Source organism: Neomonachus schauinslandi, chromosome 12, assembly GCF_002201575.2.
Source record: "Neomonachus schauinslandi chromosome 12, ASM220157v2, whole genome shotgun sequence".
Classification (NCBI taxonomy): Eukaryota; Metazoa; Chordata; class Mammalia; order Carnivora; family Phocidae; genus Neomonachus; species Neomonachus schauinslandi.
The window spans coordinates 28,549,906-28,568,289 of NC_058414.1; the positions used below are offsets into that span (position 1 = coordinate 28,549,906).

The 18,384-nt window shown below is 37.8% G+C and overlaps 1 protein-coding gene across 2 annotated transcripts in view; it reads right to left on the reverse strand.

The window, feature by feature from the left end:
• The window catches only part of SEMA3D (semaphorin 3D), a 137,113-nt gene extending 119,026 nt beyond the window's left edge, over window positions 1-18,087 (reverse strand). Inside the window, exon 1 of one of the 2 annotated variants that reach the window (XM_021689669.1) lies at window positions 17,828-18,087. In XM_021689669.1, coding sequence (XP_021545344.1) covers window positions 17,828-17,978 — 151 coding nt within the window. In that variant the 5' untranslated portion in view covers window positions 17,979-18,087. The remainder of the gene's footprint in view (window positions 1-17,827) is intronic. The other variant, XM_021689670.1, reaches the window with a different exon arrangement.
• Between the last annotated feature and the right edge of the window lie 297 nt (window positions 18,088-18,384).

Sequence of the window (18,384 nt, forward strand, 5' to 3'; positions counted from 1 at the left end):
TTTCTGGAAGTTATTTGAATCACCTCTTCACTCTTGCTATTATGAGGTTTAAAATAATTGGACTGTATATGTCTTAGGTTTTGTTTGTTTTTGTTCCTGTTTTTCATTTACCATGCTGGCACTCAGTGTGACATCTGATCTAAAATTTAATTTCCATTGATTCAAGAAAATTTTAGTTTGGTTTTTCATTCCCAACAAACAGATGTCAATTACCAGTAGAATTTTTCTCTAGATTTTCTACAGAAAAGGTCCTCTATTTACATGCTCAAGGAAGATATTCCTGGTAGAGGTGTGCAGAGACTATGCATTAAAATATGCACACAGACTTCCAAGAGGGAGATTAAAAATACAGTCATAGAATAATGTTTTCCTGAATTTCAAGCCATATTCATAGGGCATAAGCAATGAAATAATGTTTTCCATTTATAGTTTCCTATAATTGTTTTTGTCTCACAAATCGCTAGATCTCTGCTGATGAATTTGAAATAGACACCTAAAACCACACTGCCTCTCTCAAATCACAGTTCAGAATTTCCAATAGCCTGCTTCATACTGTCGTTTTCCCCTAATCAACTGATCTTCCTGAGTTTAATGACTTAATGACATGACTTAGCTCCCAGGCTGAAAAAATCAGAATCCTAAAGTGTTCCTTCCTTGGTCCCTTACTCTTTTTTCCTGTATTTAAATAATTGGTACTTCTAAGTCTATTTCACTTCCCTCACACCAACATCCAGCTAAATTTAGTCTTACATATTTGATCATGCAAATTTTCTATTCTTCCTTCTCAAATATTTATTCCTATTGTCAGCCAAGCCAAGATCCCTATTACTCCTTCTCTAAATTACTATAACTGGCTCATAAACAACTTTGTTCTATGCCCTCCTCCCTCACCAATCTCTACCACATGATGCTGTCTATTCTGTTTTTTCCTCCTAAATCACAATTAAGTTAGGTCAATTTCATGACCAAAATCCTCCAATGCCAATATATACTTCATTCAATAAAGTCTGAGTTTGGTCCAATGTTCAAAGTTCCATTTCATACCCAATCTTATTCAAAATTCTTCAATGGCATTCATTTCAAAAAATGTCCTAATCCTATGGCATTAATATATTTGCAATTATTTTGTCCCTTAAAAAAAACCTAGAAGCCCTTGCAGATAAGAATAATGTCTAAATCAATGCTGTAATTCATCACCACTTCTTGTACATAAGAAGTCTAATAAACACTTAACTAACAATTTTTCAAACTAGTGATTCTTATGTGTGCTGGTTTACCTACCTTCCATCTAAATCAGAATTTATTACAGGCTTATTAATAATTTAGGGAGGTTAATGTGCCATTAGGAGACCCAACTGTGGCTCTAATGTTTTGCAGTCATTAAAGGTTCCTATTGTTATCTCCAAATGCTTGGGGGTTGAGGGTGGGGGGTGGGGAAAGAGGAGGTCTGAAACAGAACGCTCTAGAACAGGGCTTCTTAGGATTTAACATGCTTTCAAATCAGCTGGGATTCTTGTTTCTCACATAGAAGAGGGTGAGGGGCTGAATTTATTCATTTCTAACAAGCTCCCAGATTATGCTGATGCTAGGGATCCTTGAACCAAAGTTGCAGTAGAAAAGCTAAAGTGCAGGGGCGGAGCAAGATGGCGGAGGAGTAGGAGACCTGATTTCGTCTGGTCTCAGGAATTCAGCTGGATAGGGATCAAACCATTCTGAACACCTACAAACTCAACAGGAGATCGAAGAAAAGAAGAGCAACAACTCTCTCATCAGAAAAGCGACCACTTTCTGGAAGGTAGGACGTGCAGAGAAGTGAATCCGAGGCGATATTCGGGAGGATAGACGGCGGGGGAGGGGCCTCCGGCGGCCGCTTCTGGCAAGTGATAGAGCCTCGGGGCACAAAATCGGAACTTTTAAAAGTCTGCTCCACTGAGGGACGTCACTCTGGTGGCTAAGCGGGGGGTGGAACCCTCCGGGACAGTGTGGTCTCAGGACCCTCGGGGTCACAGAAAGACCGGGGGTGCCTGAGTGCGGCAGAGCTCCCAGGTATCGGAGCAGGGAAGCCGGCTGCAGAGGCGGAGCCCAGGCGCGGGCTCTCAGCTCGGGGTTGCCATAAACCGTGATCCGCGGCACAGTCGGGCCCCTGCTCCTCCAGCAGGGACCCAACAAGCGGCAGATCCGGGGAGACTCACCTTCCTCCCCCGGGAGGAGCCGCGCGGGAGTGCGCTGCAGGGATCTGCTGGGTTTGGAGACTCCACCCGGGGTCCGGTGTCAGAGATAGAAACGCGCGGTCACAGGCCGGGTGAGCACGGAGTGCAGCCGGAGACCGGGGAGACCGGAGTGACTGACGGCTTTTCTCTGGGGGCTCACTGAGGAGCGGGGCCCCGAGTTCTCGGCTCCTCCGGGGCGGAGATTGGGAGGCCACCATTTTCACTCTCCGCCTCCAAAGCTGTACGGAAAGCTCGCAGGGAACAAAAGCCCCGGAGAGCAAACCTGAGCAGATTACTTAGCCGGGAGGGGGCAAGGGCGGGGCAATTCTGCCTCCGGCAAAGACATTTGGAAACCACGGCAACAGGCCCCTCCCCAGAAGATCAGCGAGAACAGCCAGCCAAGACCAAGTTTACCCATCAATGAGAACGGCAGAACTCCAGCTCTAGGGGACATCTGCACATAGAATTCATGACTTTTTTACCATGATTCTGTAGTCTTTCAAAGTTAATTTTTTGTAACTGTCTTTTTTTCTTTTTTTTTCTTTTTGAATTTTTTTTCCCTTTTTCAACCAACATCTTATCAATACCTTTTTTAAAAAAAAAAAATTTTATTTTTCATTTTTAGAGTCATATTCTATCCCTTCATAGTAGTTACTCGTATTTTTGGCTTATATATATAAGTTGTTCTCTCTTTAAAATTTTGAGATAGTTTCTTCTAACAGATCAAAATATACCCTAAATCTCTAGTATATGGTGTTTTCTATTCCCCTGCCTGATCACATCCTCTCCCTTTTTTTTTTTTTTAAATCCTCTTCTTTCTTTTTTCAAACAACTTCTTATCAATTCCTTTTATAAAATTTTTTTATAATTTCCATCTTTACAGTCATATTCCATCCCTTCATCATATCAACCCTTATTTTTGTACATATATAAGTTTTTCTTTCTTTAAAATTTTGGGAGGCACTTTCTTCTAAAAGACCAAAATACACCCCAAATCTAGTGTGTGGCACTGATCTATATACCAGCCTGATCATATTTGGTCACATTCTGGTTTTTTTGTTGTTGTTGTTTTGTTTTGTTTGTTTTTGTTTTTATCTTTATCTTTTTCTTTTTTTTCTTTTTCTTTTTTCTCTCTTTCCCTTTCTTTTCCCACTGCTTCAGGTTTTTTCTGATTTGTTTAGAGTATATTTTCTGGGGACATTGTTACTCTGCTAGCATTTTGTTCTCTCATTAATCTATTCTCCTCTGCACAAAATGACAAGACGGAAAAAATCACCTCAACAAAAAGAACAAGAGGTAGTACCGACTGCCAGGGACCTACTCAATACGGACATTAGTACGATGTCAGATCTAGAGTTCAGAATCATCACTTTAAAGATACTAGCTGGGCTTGAAAAAAATATGGAAGTTATTAGAGAAACCCTTTCTGGAGAAGTAAAAGAACTAAAATCCAACCAAGTAGAAATCAGAAAGGCTATTAATGAGGTGCAATCAAAAATGGGGGCGCTAACTGCTAGAATAAATGAGGCAGAAGAGAGAATCAGTAATATAGAAGATGAAATGATGGAAAATAAAGAAGCTGAGAAAAAGAGAGATAAACAACTACTGGATCACGAGGGCAGAATTCGAGAGATAAGCGATACCATAAGACGAAACAACATTAGAATAATTGGGATCCCAGAAGAAGAAGAAAGAGAGAGAGGGGCAGAAGGTATAATGGAGCAAATTATAGCAGAGAACTTCCCTAATTTGGGGAAGGAAACAGGCATGAAAATCCAGGAAGCACAGAGAACCCCTCTCAAAATCAATAAAAATAGGTCAACACCCCGACATCTAATAGTAAAACTTACGAGTCTCATAGACAAAGAGAAAATCCTGAAAGCAGCTCGGGAGAAGAGATATGTAACCTACAAGGGGAGAAACATTAGATTGGCAACAGACCTATCCACAGAGACCTGGCAGGCCAGAAAGGACTGGCAGGATATATTCAGAGCACTAAATGAGAAAAATATGCAGCCAAGAATACTCTATCCAGCTAGGCTGTCATTGAAAATTGAAGGAGAGATAAAAAGCTTCCAGGACAAACAAAAACTAAAGGAATTTGCAAACACAAAACCAGCCCTACAAGAAATCTTGAAAGGGGTCCTCTAAGCAAAGAGAGACCCTAAAAGCAACATAGACCAGAAAGGAACACAGACAATATATGGTAACAGTCACCTTACAGGCAATACAATGGCACTAAATTCCTATCTTTCAATAGTTACCCTGAATGTAAATGGGCTCAATGCCCCAATCAAAAGACACAGGCTATCAGACTGGATTAAAAAACAAGACCCATCAATATGCTGTCTGCAAGAGACTCATTTTCGACCCAAAGACAGCCCCAGATTGAAAGTGAGGGGGTGGAAAACCATTTACCATGCTAATGGACACCAAAAGAAAGCTGGGGTGGCAATCCTTATATCAGACAAATTAGATTTTAAAACAAAGACTGTAATAAGAGATGAGGAAGGACATTATATCCTACTTAAAGGATCTATCCAACAAGAAGATCTAACAATTGTAAATATCTATGCCCCTAACATGGGAGCAGCCAATTATATAAGGCAATTAATAACAAAAGCAAAGAAACACATCGACAACAATACAATAATAGTGGGGGACTTTAACACCCCCCTCACTGAAATGGACAGATCGTCTATGCAAAAGATCAACAAGGAAATAAAGACTTTAAATGACACACTGGACCAAATGGACTTCACAGACCTATTCAGAACATTCCACCCCAAAGCAACGGAATACACATTCTTCTCTAGTGCCCATGGAACATTCTCCAGAATAGATCACATCCTAGGTCATAAATCAGGTCTGAACTGGTACCAAAAGATTGGAATTATTCCCTGCCTATTTTCAGACCACAATGCTTTGAAACTAGAGCTCAATCACAAGACAAAAGTCAGAAAGAACTCAAATACATGGAGGCTAAAGAGCATCCTACTGAAGAACGAATGGGTCAACCAGGAAATTAAAGAAGAATTAAAAAAATACATGGAAACCAATGAAAATGAAAACACAACTATTCAAAATCTTTGGGATGCAGCAAAGGCAGTCCTAAGAGGAAAGTATATAGCAATACAAGCCTTTCTCAAGAAGCAAGAAAGGTCTCAAGTATACAACCTAACCCTACACCTAAAGGAGCTGGAGAAAGAACAGCAAATAAAGCCTAAACCCAGCAGGAGAAGAGAAATAATAAAGATCAGAGCAGAAATCAATGAAATAGAAACTAAAAGAACAGTAGAACAGATCAATGAAACTAGGAGCTGGTTCTTTGAAAGAATTAACAAGATTGATAAACCCCTGGCCAGACTTATCAAAAAGAGAAGAGAAATGACCCAAATCAACAAAATCATGAATGAAAGAGGAGAGATCACAACCAACACCAAAGAAATACAAACAATTATAAGAACATATTATGAGCAACTGTATGCCAGCAAATTAAATAACCTGGAAGAAATGGAGGCATTCCTAGAGATGTACCAACTACCAAAACTGAACCAGGATGAAACAGAAAACCTGAACAGACCTATAACCACTAAGGAAATTGAAGCAGTCATCAAAAATCTCCCAACAAACAAAAGCCCAGGGCCAGATGGCTTCCCAGGGGAATTCTACCAAACATTTCAAGAAGAATTAATACCTATTCTTCTGAAACTGTTCCAAAAAATAGAAATGGAAGGAAAACTTCCAAACTCATTTTATGAGGCCAGTATTACCTTGATCCCAAAACCAGACAAAGACCCCATCAAAAAGGAGAATTACAGACCAATATCCCTGATGAACATGGATGCAAAAATTCTCACCAAAATACTAGCCAATAGGATCCAACAGTACATTAAAAGGATTATTCACCATGACCAAGTGGGATTTATCCCTGGGCTGCAACGTTGGTTCAACATCCGCAAATCAATCAATGTGATACAATACATTAACAAAAGAAAGAACAAGAATCATATGATCCTCTCAATAGATGCAGAAAAAGCATTTGACAAAGTACAGCATCCTTTCTTGATCAAAACTCTTCAGAGTATAGGGATAGAGGGTACATACCTCAATATCATAAAAGCCATCTATGAAAAACCTACAGCGAATATCATTCTCAATGGGGAAAAACTGAGAGCTTTCCCCCTAAGGTCAGGAACGCGGCAGGGATGTCCACTATCACCACTGCTATTCAACATAGTATTGGAAGTCCTAGCCACAGCAATCAGACAACAAAAAGAAATAAAAGGCATCCAAATTGGCAAGGAAGAAGTCAAACTCTCACTCTTTGCAGATGATATGATACTTTATGTGGAAAACCCAAAAGACTCCACCCCAAAACTGCTAGAACTCATACAGGAATTCAGTAAAGTGGCAGGATATAAAATCAATGCACAGAAGTCAGTGGCATTCCTATACACCAACAAGACAGAAGAAAGAGAAATCAAGGAGTCGATCCCATTTACAATTGCACCCAAAACCATAAGATACCTAGGAATAAATCTAACCAAAGAGACAAAGGATCTGTACTCAGAAAACTATAAAATACTCATGAAAGAAATTGAGGAAGACACAAAGAAATGGAAAAACGTTCCATGCTCATGGATTGGAAGAACAAATATTGTGAAGATGTCAATGCTACCTAGAGCAATCTACACATTCAATGCAATCCCCATCAAAATACCATCCACTTTTTTCAAAGAAATGGACCAAATAATCCTAAAATTTGTATGGAACCAGAAAAGACCCTGCATAGCCAGAGGAATGTTGAAAAAGAAAAGCAAAGCCGGCGGCATCACAATTCGGGACTTCCAGCTCTATTACAAAGCTGTCATCATCAAGACAGCATGGTACTGGCACAAAAACAGATACATAGATCAATGGAACAGAATAGAGAGCCCAGAAATGGACCCTCAACTCTATGGTCAACTCATCTTTGACAAAGCAGGAAAGAATGTCCAATGGAACAAAGACAGTCTTCAACAAATGGTGTTGGGAAAATTGGATAGCCACATGCAGAAGAATGAAACTGGACCATTTCCTTACACCACACACAAAAATAGACTCCAAATGGTTGAAAGACCTCAATGTGAGACAGGAGTCCATCAAAATCCTAAAGGAGAACACGGGCAGCAACCTCCTTGACCTCAGCCGAAGCAAGTTCTTCCTAGAAACATCACCAAAGGCAAGGGAGGCAAGGGCAAAAATGAACTATTGGGACTTCATCAAGATAAAAAGCTTTTGCAAAGCAAAGGAAACAGTCAACAAAACCAAAAGACAACCGACAGAATGGGAGAAGATATTTGCAAATGACATATCAGATAAAGGGCTAGTATCCAAAATCTATAAAGAACTCATCAAACTCAACACCCAAAGAACAAAGAATCCAATCAAGAAATGGGCAGAAGACATGAACAGACATTTTTCCAAAGAAGACATCCAAATGGCCAACAGACACATGAAAAAGTGCTCAATATCACTCGGCATCAGGGAAATCCAAATCAAAACCTCAATGAGATACCACCTCACACCAGTCAGAATGGCTAAAATTAACAAGTCAGGAAACGACAGATGTTGGCAGGGATGCGGAGAAAGGGGAACCCTCCTCCACTGTTGGTGGGAATGCAAGCTGGTGCAGCCACTCTGGAAAACTGTATGGAGGTTCCTCAAAAAGTTGAAAATAGAGCTACCATATGATCCAGCAATTGCACTACTGGGTATTTACCCCAAAGATACAAAAGTAGGGATCCGAAGGGGTACGTGCACACCGATGTTTATAGCAGCAATGTCCACAATAGCCAAACTGTGGAAAGAGCCAAGATGTCCATCGACAGATGAATGGATAAAGAAGAGGTGGTATATATATACAATGGAATATTATGCAGCCATCAAAAGGAATGAGATCTTGCCATTTGCAACGACGTGGATGGAACTGGAGGGTATTATGTTGAGTGAAATAAGTCAAACAGAGAAAGACATGTATCATATGACCTCACTGATATGAGGAATTCTTAATCTCAGGAAACAAACTGAGGGATGCTGGAGTGGGGGGTGGGGTGGGAAGGATGGGGTGACTGGGTGATAAACACTGGGGAGGGTATGTGCTCTGGTAAGCGCTGTGAATTGTACAAGACTGTTGAATCTCAGATCTGTACCTCTGAAACAAATAATGCAATATATGTTAAGAAAAAAAAAAAAAAGAAGAAGAAGAAGGTAGCGGGAGGAGAAGAATGAAGCGGGGGAAATCGGAGGGGTAGACGAAACATGAGAGACGATGGACTCTGAAAAACAAACAGGGTTCTAGAGGGGAGGGGGGTGGGAGGATGGGTTAGCCTGGTGGTGGGTATTGAGGAGGGCACATTCTGCATGGAGCACTGGGTGTTATGCACAAACAATGAATCATGGAACACTTCATCTAAAACTAATGATGTAATGTATGGGGATTAACATAAGAATAAAAAATAAATAAATAAATAAATAAATTCCTATGCCCAGGAACATAAAAAAAAAAGAAAAGAAAAAGAAAAGCTAAAGTGCAAAGTGACCCCACTGCACTGAAGAGAAGAGCTGGACCATTCCCTCTTCTCCACGCTAGAGTTCCTTGCAAACACTTCAGGCATGTGTTAATTTATGCAAGATGGCCAGATTGTTTTTTTTTCCTTTACAATTCTACGTTGGTCAAATCTGCACATCCCTAACTTATTCTAAATTAACCTAACTTAAATTATAACTAACTTAATTGCTATAAGTGATAAATGACCTGCTTAGTTTAAATCAATGACATGTGAACTATTCGCCCTCAGTTTTCTCCTACAAAGAAGGGAAATACATATACTTAATATGCATTAACCTGGAAGGAAGATGCAAAATGACAAATAATGATTTATTCTTGACTTTCAAGTAAATTTCCTGTTACTTGCAGCAGCAGAAATTCTACCAGAGTTGCCTAAAAATAGCTGTATTTATTAAGATCTTCCATTTTTACATCAATTAATTCAATAACCCTATTGTTTGGACTCTCTTTGAAACCTGTCATAAAATTCATTTTGTGCTTTGTAACATTCAAGGAGCTTTCCCTCTTTTATTTAATTTGATCCTCAAGGAAAACCAGAGGATTACCACTATTTTCCAGATGAGAAAACCTAGATCGGAAAGAGTAAATCATCGTTCTAATGAACAGTACATGCCAGAGAAAGAGCTAACATCTAGGTCTTCTGACTTGAAGCCCTGTCAACTATTACAGCTATATTTTATATTTGAAAATTTAGCATTTACTTAGAAAAACAAGATTCTTTTTCAAAACACTCTACTTACATTTTTACGGAATGTACCCACAGACAAATTCTATTGCTTCTTCCAGTTCATCATGCCACTGGGATTACTGAAATATTTATCTTATTTTCTAGACTGTGTCTGGTTCACTGTGACTTCAGTCAAACAAATCTCTTTATGAGTATCTTTCTTTGGAAGTAAAAAAGCACTTAGTTCTAATTTATGCCTCTTTTTAATTAATAGGATTAAATCAGCATGTTTAAAGGACTCTTACAAAAGTGCAAAATATATATTACTAGTTCTTGAGAAGCAGAGAGGCAATTTGTCAAATTTTCTATGAAAAACAAGACATTCATTTTTAAAATTACCTTAAATTTTTATTTTTACGCATGTGTTGAAAGAATCTCATTGTAAAAATTCCTTTAATAAGACCCAAGGAATTAGAGTCAAATTTTAGGTAAGTGAAGTCCTAAAACAAGCAGTTGCATATACAAAATTTTATCTCCTTACTAATTTATGGAATTAATAAACCACATATAACATCTGTTTAAAAGGAACTTTTTTAACTGAAAAAGAGATGATGGGTTTAATCCCAGAAAAAAAAAATTGCCTTTACTTAAGCAATGACCATTCTAATGTCCCCTCCAGGTTTATGCATAGCCAAAGACAACCAAAGTGTCTCATGATGTTGCTTCTCTTTCACCCTGCCCGGAGGACATTGCTGAACTTTGTAGACCTCAGTGATTTTTGTATGATCTTCTTAATTCCAAGAACGTTTTTTTGTGTGATATTTCTATGGTAATATTACATCGTAGGTTGTATCTTACATTATTGTGTAATTTCCATCACTTTGTGAACCTCCACAATCAATGTTTAGAACAGTGCTCAAATACAGTGTTAAATAGATTTTAATTATTACAAATTAATAGGGTTAGATGCAGACAAACTGTAGTATAAATACCATTGACCTGAAAAGCAGGAGACTTGGATCAGTGTTTTTGGTTTTTCTTTTAATTATCTCTTACGGGACCTTGGGATTATTATTTCACCTTTCTGGAGTTTTCTTTCCAAATCTTTATTTATCAATTTTCTTAACATATATACTACTTAAAAACTGTATCACTCGGGGTGCCTGGGTGGCTCAGTCGGTTAAGCATCTGCCTTGGGCTCAGGTCATGATCCCAGGGTCCTGGGATCGAGCCCCACATCGGGCTCCCTGCTCAGCAGAGAGACTGCTTCTCCCTTTCCCTCTGCTGCTCCCCCTGCTTGTGCTCTCTCTCTTTCTGTCAAATAAATAAATAAAATGTTTATTAAAAAAAAACTGTATCACTCTATCAAACTGAACACATTCCTCCTTAAACATAGTTTTTTATCTGTTTGACCTCTCTTTCCATCTAGACAATAGCTGACACTGACAATGACCCAGATAATAGTTCAATATGCAAAATAAGCCAGTTTCATTAATACTTGTTCTAAAAGTAGCCTGGGGCACCTGGGTGGCTCAGTCAGTTAAGCATCAGACTTAAGTTCAAGCTCCACACTGGGCTCTACGCTGGACAAGGAGCCTACCTAAAAAATATAAAATAAAATACAATACAATAAAATAAAATACATAAAAGTAGCCTGTTTTTAGAGAAAAGAATGGAGTTTCATCAATATTTTCTTCAGTAAGGTATGGATTATCCCACATCTCTCCTGAATCATGGATTATTTCTCTCCTAGATTATTTTAACTAGAATATAAATATGGTGTTATTTAGTTCATGAAAAAAAAAATCTCTTGATTTTATTTTCCTTCCAACTACTACTGCCCATGTCTCCATTACAGGAAAAACCCTTGAAAGAATTATCTATAATTGTCTACAGCCCCTGAGCCCATGCTTTTAAGTATCCAAACTAATTGTGCCATGGCTCCCACACTCAAAGACACTGCCTTTATCAAGGTCAACAGTGAACTTTTGTTGTTGAATTTAATGTTAATTTTTACTTGTTATCTTTGAAGACACATTAGCTGAATATGACACTGCTGATAATCTCTTTTCCTTTGCTTTCTTCATTGACTTCCTGTGCACTAAAACTCCTGATTTTTCTCCTACATTATTTTTCTGGGCACTTCTTTTCAGTTCACCCTGATGCTCATCCTTCTTTTCTCTACTTTCCTTGCTTGAGAGAATCCCAGAACTCAATCCTTCAAATTCTTCTACATCCCTTAGTTATCTTATAGAGTCTCATGGATTTAAAAATTTCTATAGGCTAACTGCCAAATTCATATCTCCAATGATATGTTGCATAAACTCTAGCAATTATATACTCAAATGCCTTCCTGGCATCTCACTTAGACATCCAATAGTCTTGTCTTCTCAAGCAAATATGTCCACTTGATTTCCCCCCCAAATCTATTTCTTTCACAGTCTTCACCATCTCAATTATTGGTATCTCCATCCTTAAGTTAAAAACAAAACAGAACAAAAGATGGAGTCAGATTTGACCCCTCTATCTTTTACTTCATATCCTACCCATCAAAAAATCCTATTGGCTCTACCTACATATCATCCTCTTCTACCTCCACTGCAACTGGTCTGGCCCACAGACCATCATTTCTCACCTGCATTATTACAACATGTCTGTTTCCCTGAATTCTCCCTTTCAGTGTATTTACAACACAGAAACCAGAATGATCCTATAACAATGAGTCAGATTATGTCACCTCTGTGCCAAAATTTTCCAGTAGGATTTCCATAACACTCAGACTAAAAGCCAATGTTTTAACAATGACAACAGTGGAAGGATCTAATCTTTTTTCCCCCCTCTTATTAACTCTCTGATTTAGTCGAACTTCTTTCCCCCATCCAACTGTTTTTCAGCCATACTGTCTTCCTTAGGATCCTTAAACATGGCAGACACATTTTCACCTCATAACCTTTGCATTTGATGTTCCTTTTGCCAAAGAATGTTGCTTTCCCAAGTATCTGCATGATTTGCAACAGCAATTTCTTTAAGTATTTGTGAAAACATCACTCTCTCAGTGAGTTCTTTTCCTTACCACCACACTTGACTACCATACCCCCACCATTCTCTAGCTAACTTTCATGATTCGTTTCTCTCCATAGCACTTTTCCTCTTCTATTTTGCTATGCAATGTACTTATGTATGATCTGCCTTTCTATATCAGCATATAAACCACATGATGACAGGGAGTTTTGCCTCTTCTATTTGCTGATATATCCCCCTGTTGCCATAACAAGGCCAGAAATGTAATGGGCACTCAGAAACTATTGTTATTAACTGTTTACATTTAAATATCTCATACACAATAAGATTATCCTTGAACTCTTAAAACCACAGAAGCCCAACTGAATAGCCTCAGTTTAGAGAAAATACATCTGGGAAAACAAGTGACTCCATTCAAATATGGCACATTTACCAAAATTAAACCATCAATGACTTGCTTTATAGAAAAATACATGTATTACATGAAAATGCTTACTATAAGATTGATAATGCTTCTTCACTAAGTACTTAGGGAGAGGTATTCAGAGCAAGCCAGCTTCTTTTCCCATGAATTTGACAACAAAAATGCCCACTTTAGATTTCATCATGTGGTCTGAAACCCTGAGTGATTTTACGATACATTTTAACCCACTCTGAGGGCTATCAAGCAATCAAAGACACTACTCTTATCAAGGCCAACAATGATCTTTTTAACTGTAAGGGCTTATTAACTACTAGAAGACCACAACAGTAAAAATACTGGAAAATACCTTTAATAAATTCACAATCTGTGGGTGGTACTTAGCTGCAGGAAACTAACTCTAGTAGAAAATGCTTTGGGAGTAAGTGGAAGCAATTTTAATATGTGTTATAAACAAGAGGGAGCTACATAATATTTTTCAAATTGTTTCCAGAAGGAAACCTTTGGTCTGTAACCATTCACTTGGAGCAAGATAATAACATTTCACAAAAAATAATAATTGATAGCATTTATTAAATGCTTACTATGCCAAACACGGTTAGAGGTGCTTTACATGGGTCAACACACCTTAACAATATCCTGATTGGAACTGAATAAATCAATGCATTTAGATTTACTGTTACACTTACTGTGTTACAAATAAGAAAAGGGCAGCACAGAAAATAAACATCCAGGTATCTCACCACTAGTAGGAACAGTTAAAACCTAAGCAGTTTGGCTTTCTTCACTGTTACATCATGCTGAATCAAGATAATAGAACTAATGTTAGACTAGTCAAATCAAACAAGTTACATGAGTCAAATAACCACAAATCTCTTCCTGAGACACATGCTGCATTTCACAGCTAAATAATTTATAAATAAACAAAAATATACAGATTAATCCACTCATTTCTCAGAAGATTCCAACAAAACAAAGAACTATTCTATTAAATACATTGTTTTAGTTATACAATAGAAGAAAAAAATTTAAAGGTGATTTCAAGTTTTTCTTGTCTATGAAAATACATATAACTTTTGGAGGATCAAAAAATAGTACTTTGATAGTTATTGAGAAGAACATATTGCCAAAAAAGTAATGGTGAAAACTTATATATATTTTTTGTATCTTGATATCTGTGTTCTGAATAATGGTTCCCTCAGGGACAACAGGTGGCAAAAGTGTGGGCCTTGAACTACAGAGATAAAAACACACAACTTAATTTTGCCACTTAATATATGCCTCTTGTTTTGGGGCAAGGCCTTCAGGCTCTGAGTCTCAGAGGTTCTTATCTAAAAAATAGGTTCAAAAACAATGGTTTTCAGGGTATCCTCAAATAGATATAATAAAGTCCAAGTAGGGTCCTTGGAGCCTGTCACCCTCTTGTTTTATATTCTTTTTTTTTTTTAAGATTTTATTTATTTGACAGAGAGAGACACAGCGAGAGAGGAAACACAAGCAGGGGGAGTGGGAGAGCGAGAAGCAGGCCCCACCAAGCACGGAGCCCGATGTGGGACTTGATGCCAGGACCCTGGGACCATGACCTGAGCCAAAGGCAGACGCTTAACGTCTGAGCCACCCAGGCGCCCATTTGTTTTATATTCTTCATAGCACTTCCCACTATTTGAGATGATATTCATTTATTTGTTTACCTGCTCTTTGTCTCTTTATCTGGAAAAGAAATTCAAAGGGAACAGTGACTTTTCTCGGGCCTAATGAACAGGTGGTTGTTCCATACATATTTGCAGGATGGGTGACTATATGGTAACTACTAAGTGGGTTAGTTTCCTTCCTCGTGTCTAATATGTGGGAGTTCAGTGTTGACAAGCTGGTGTTTTATGGGTCTACTGTGATTCTTTGAGATAGCAAGAGTTTTAGGGTGAAAATATTCAAATGGAATTGATAGCTGAATTCTCTTTATGCCAGGTTCAAAAGGATGTGATAAGAAAAAAAACTATATGTATGAGATATATGCATATGCATGTATCCTATATATACATATGTGTAATATATATATAATAAGCCATTCACATGTAGATTAGTATTAAAATCTAAAATTAGGAAAGGAAAAAGAAAGGCTAAAGAGACTATGCAAAAAAGAAAAAAATATGAAAAAAAACCCTACAATTCATCATAAGAAATGAGACTTTGTATATTAGTTAACTTTCATTTTTTTTCTCCTGTTCCAAAGTTTTTGTCCATTTCCTCTTTATGTTACCTACGTCATTTTCTGGTTTTTCAAACAAATAATCTTGCAGATATTAATGATTCCTGGGTATAAATATCCTTAACCCATATGAGTTCCTTTGTGATGATTATGAAATACAGAATGTGTACACTACTACGGGACTGAAATAGGTCATCTCTCAAAAGTTACTTTTATTACATCTGAAGTATAAACTGTCCACATGACTGTGAGAAGCCCACCTTGTAGGGCAAAATATATATAATAAACTTAAAACATGAAATCCAGAAATATAGAACATCCTGATCTTCAAGGTTCCTTACTTGTTATTCAAGAAACAGATTTAGTATGCACACATGTGCAAGAATTCAAAATATACAACTGAAGGGAAATCTCTTTGCAAAACAATAGAACCAAACAAGCTCCTGTGGATTCAGAGGTTCAACACTAAGTCTTTATCAAAGAGCATTCTTTGCATAAAATGGTTATTATATTTTCTGTTGGCCTTTAAGAAATCCCTCAAAATAATCTTGCAGCTGTTCAAAGTAGCTAACTCTACTGATACTGGCTGCATCTCTGGTCAGCATCTAAGGAAGCATGAACCACGGAAAGCAAAGCAAACAAAGCTAAGTCTGTGACCATAAAAATTATTTTTGAAAACAAAATTAATTTTTCACTTTAGCTGATTTTTCTAACCTCACATTCTGGCAGTGTTTTAATGCCCAAAGCACAAACTTTAAGACTCTTCCAAAGCTATCTAAGCAATGGGTGGTACTGGCTGATCTCAATTCATTACTCAGGATCAGGAAAGAAGGAAGATGCCAAGAGAGACTTACGATCATTATCTCAGAAGTAGGAATGTGGTATATAGGCACTTTTTGTCACCATAACCCCAAACTGGTAGGAATTTTGTATGTCATAACTATATATTCCGTAATAGCCCACTTAAAAATAGTAGGATTTGACCTACTTTCCTCCAAAACTTTCAGATATGATATAGACAAGGTGGACAGGGAAGCTGTTCACATGCTTGGAAGTGGATGGGAAATGTGGACGTGGTAGGGCTCAACAGATGATTTCCAAAGAGAAGATACCATATTCTTTAAAGTGGAAAGAGGAGTGCCCTGTAAGGGTTGTGAATACTTCTCCTAGCAAAGATGATTACTCTATTATTAGCATACAATCTGGAAATTAATAACTAATGGTAGCTATGGGGAACTCATAGGGGTGTGTGCGTGTATCTTTTGAGGGTGGGTCAGGAGATATTTGTAATTCCTATCCTGCATTCAATCTTTGCTACTGCTTACCAGACTTTGACATGTAAATTACCTAAATGTAGAGAAAAACCTAAAAAATACAACACTGAGAAAGTATAATATAAGAACCATCAAAAGAATAGTTCTTACTGCATTTAATCCAGCACTTAATTAACCAGTTCCCTTTTTATATAAGCACTAGATGCTGAGAGGAGTGACAGTCGATACAGAAATAACTAAAACAAGATTTTGAACTCATAGGGTTGATTCCAAGTCCAAAAACACATTCATACAAAAACAAAACAAAACAAAACAAAAAAACCTTTAACTAGATGAACTAACTAGTAACAGCTGTACGGAATGATTAATGATATTTTTCTCTATCTGTAGAGATTGATTTATTTTTCCAATGATCAACTTACCACATTGGGGTTAATATTTTACAGTCACTTGTATGAAATTATGATTATGAACTCAAATGATCACAATGATAATCTACCTTTTTCCATACATTTATCCAAAGGCACAACATCTTACAAGTCTGTAGATCTCTTTTGGCCACCCAGTGATCTTAAATAGAGCATGTGTCCTTCTTCAACTCTTAACTCTGTTAATTTTGACAACTGAAAATTATATCATCAGTCAAATACAAGCATGGTGCTTCTGTAAACGTTAAAGTTCACTCTGGTCGTTAAGTGCATCAGGGAAGAACTGCTAATGACCAGGACCTAAGAAACAGGATCAGGCACCTGGGCTCTATGCAGCATGAGGCTGACTCAAGCGCTGAGCCATGACCCAATCTGAGACCCTTGGCAAATTTCTCAGTTTCTCAGTACCTGCACATCCTCACGTAAGGGAAGGGGATGATAATAATCCCCACCATACCGGGTGGTGGTGAGGATGAAAGGACAACACACAGTTCTTTTTTTTTAAGATTTTATTTATTCATTTGAGACACAGAGATACAGAGAGAGAGAGAGCATGAGCAGTGGGAGAGGCAGAGGGAGAGGGAGATGCAGACTCCCGGCTGAGCCAGGAGCCCGATGCGGGACTCGATCCAGGGACTCCAGGATCATGACCTGAGCCGAAGGCAGTCGCTTAACCAACTGAACCACCCAGGCGCCCCAAGGGATTGATTTTTTTTAATATAAAACTGATTATAACCAACAGACCAAAATCTCCTAAATATGCTAATCAGTAGTTGATCATTGTAAATAATGAGCTGAAAAGTGTACATGAACACCTTTGGCACCATTTTCCTCACAAAAATAAGAAACAATTGGGCTTTGTTCTGTAATAATATTTTTATTAACTGATGCCAATACTATAAACATTTCACTGAAGTCAGTATGCATTTCTAAATAAAAGAAATACAGTAATCAAAAAGACAATCTGAAAACCATTTACACACTTACCCTTGTAAGTCAGCTTGAGTCGTGGAATATTTTGCTTAGAAGTTCCAATGACTGGAAGAAACAGCATGGTCATGCTTAGTATCATCAGGGCATGAAAAAGGTGAAAGTTGTGGCTCCTGGACTTCGGTCTCTCATTTTTCTTAGCAGTCATGATGAAAACAATGTCCTCTTTCAAAGGGTGTTAATCTAAAAAATAAGAAAATAGCTATTAATATAGCAGTTTGTAGATTTTCCTAAATGTACTAAATCATAATTTTCTGAATGTGTATAGATTTTTAAAAAATAATTGCTCCTTCTCTCTTGTTTATCTTGCAAATTGTTACAAAGGAAAGAAATCAGAGTTGAATAATAAAATTCAGGCCTGCCTTTACACAGATGCAGAGATCAAGCCATAACTAAATTTCTACTATTTATGATGATTAGCATTTCTTCCTCTATTAAAGTTTGCTTGTTTCTTCTAACACAAATGCAGAAGGAACCAACTCTTTCTAACTTGATGAGTTCTTTACTCAGATAAGAATACCGGTAGAAGCCCATTCTATCCCCTTATCCCCGAG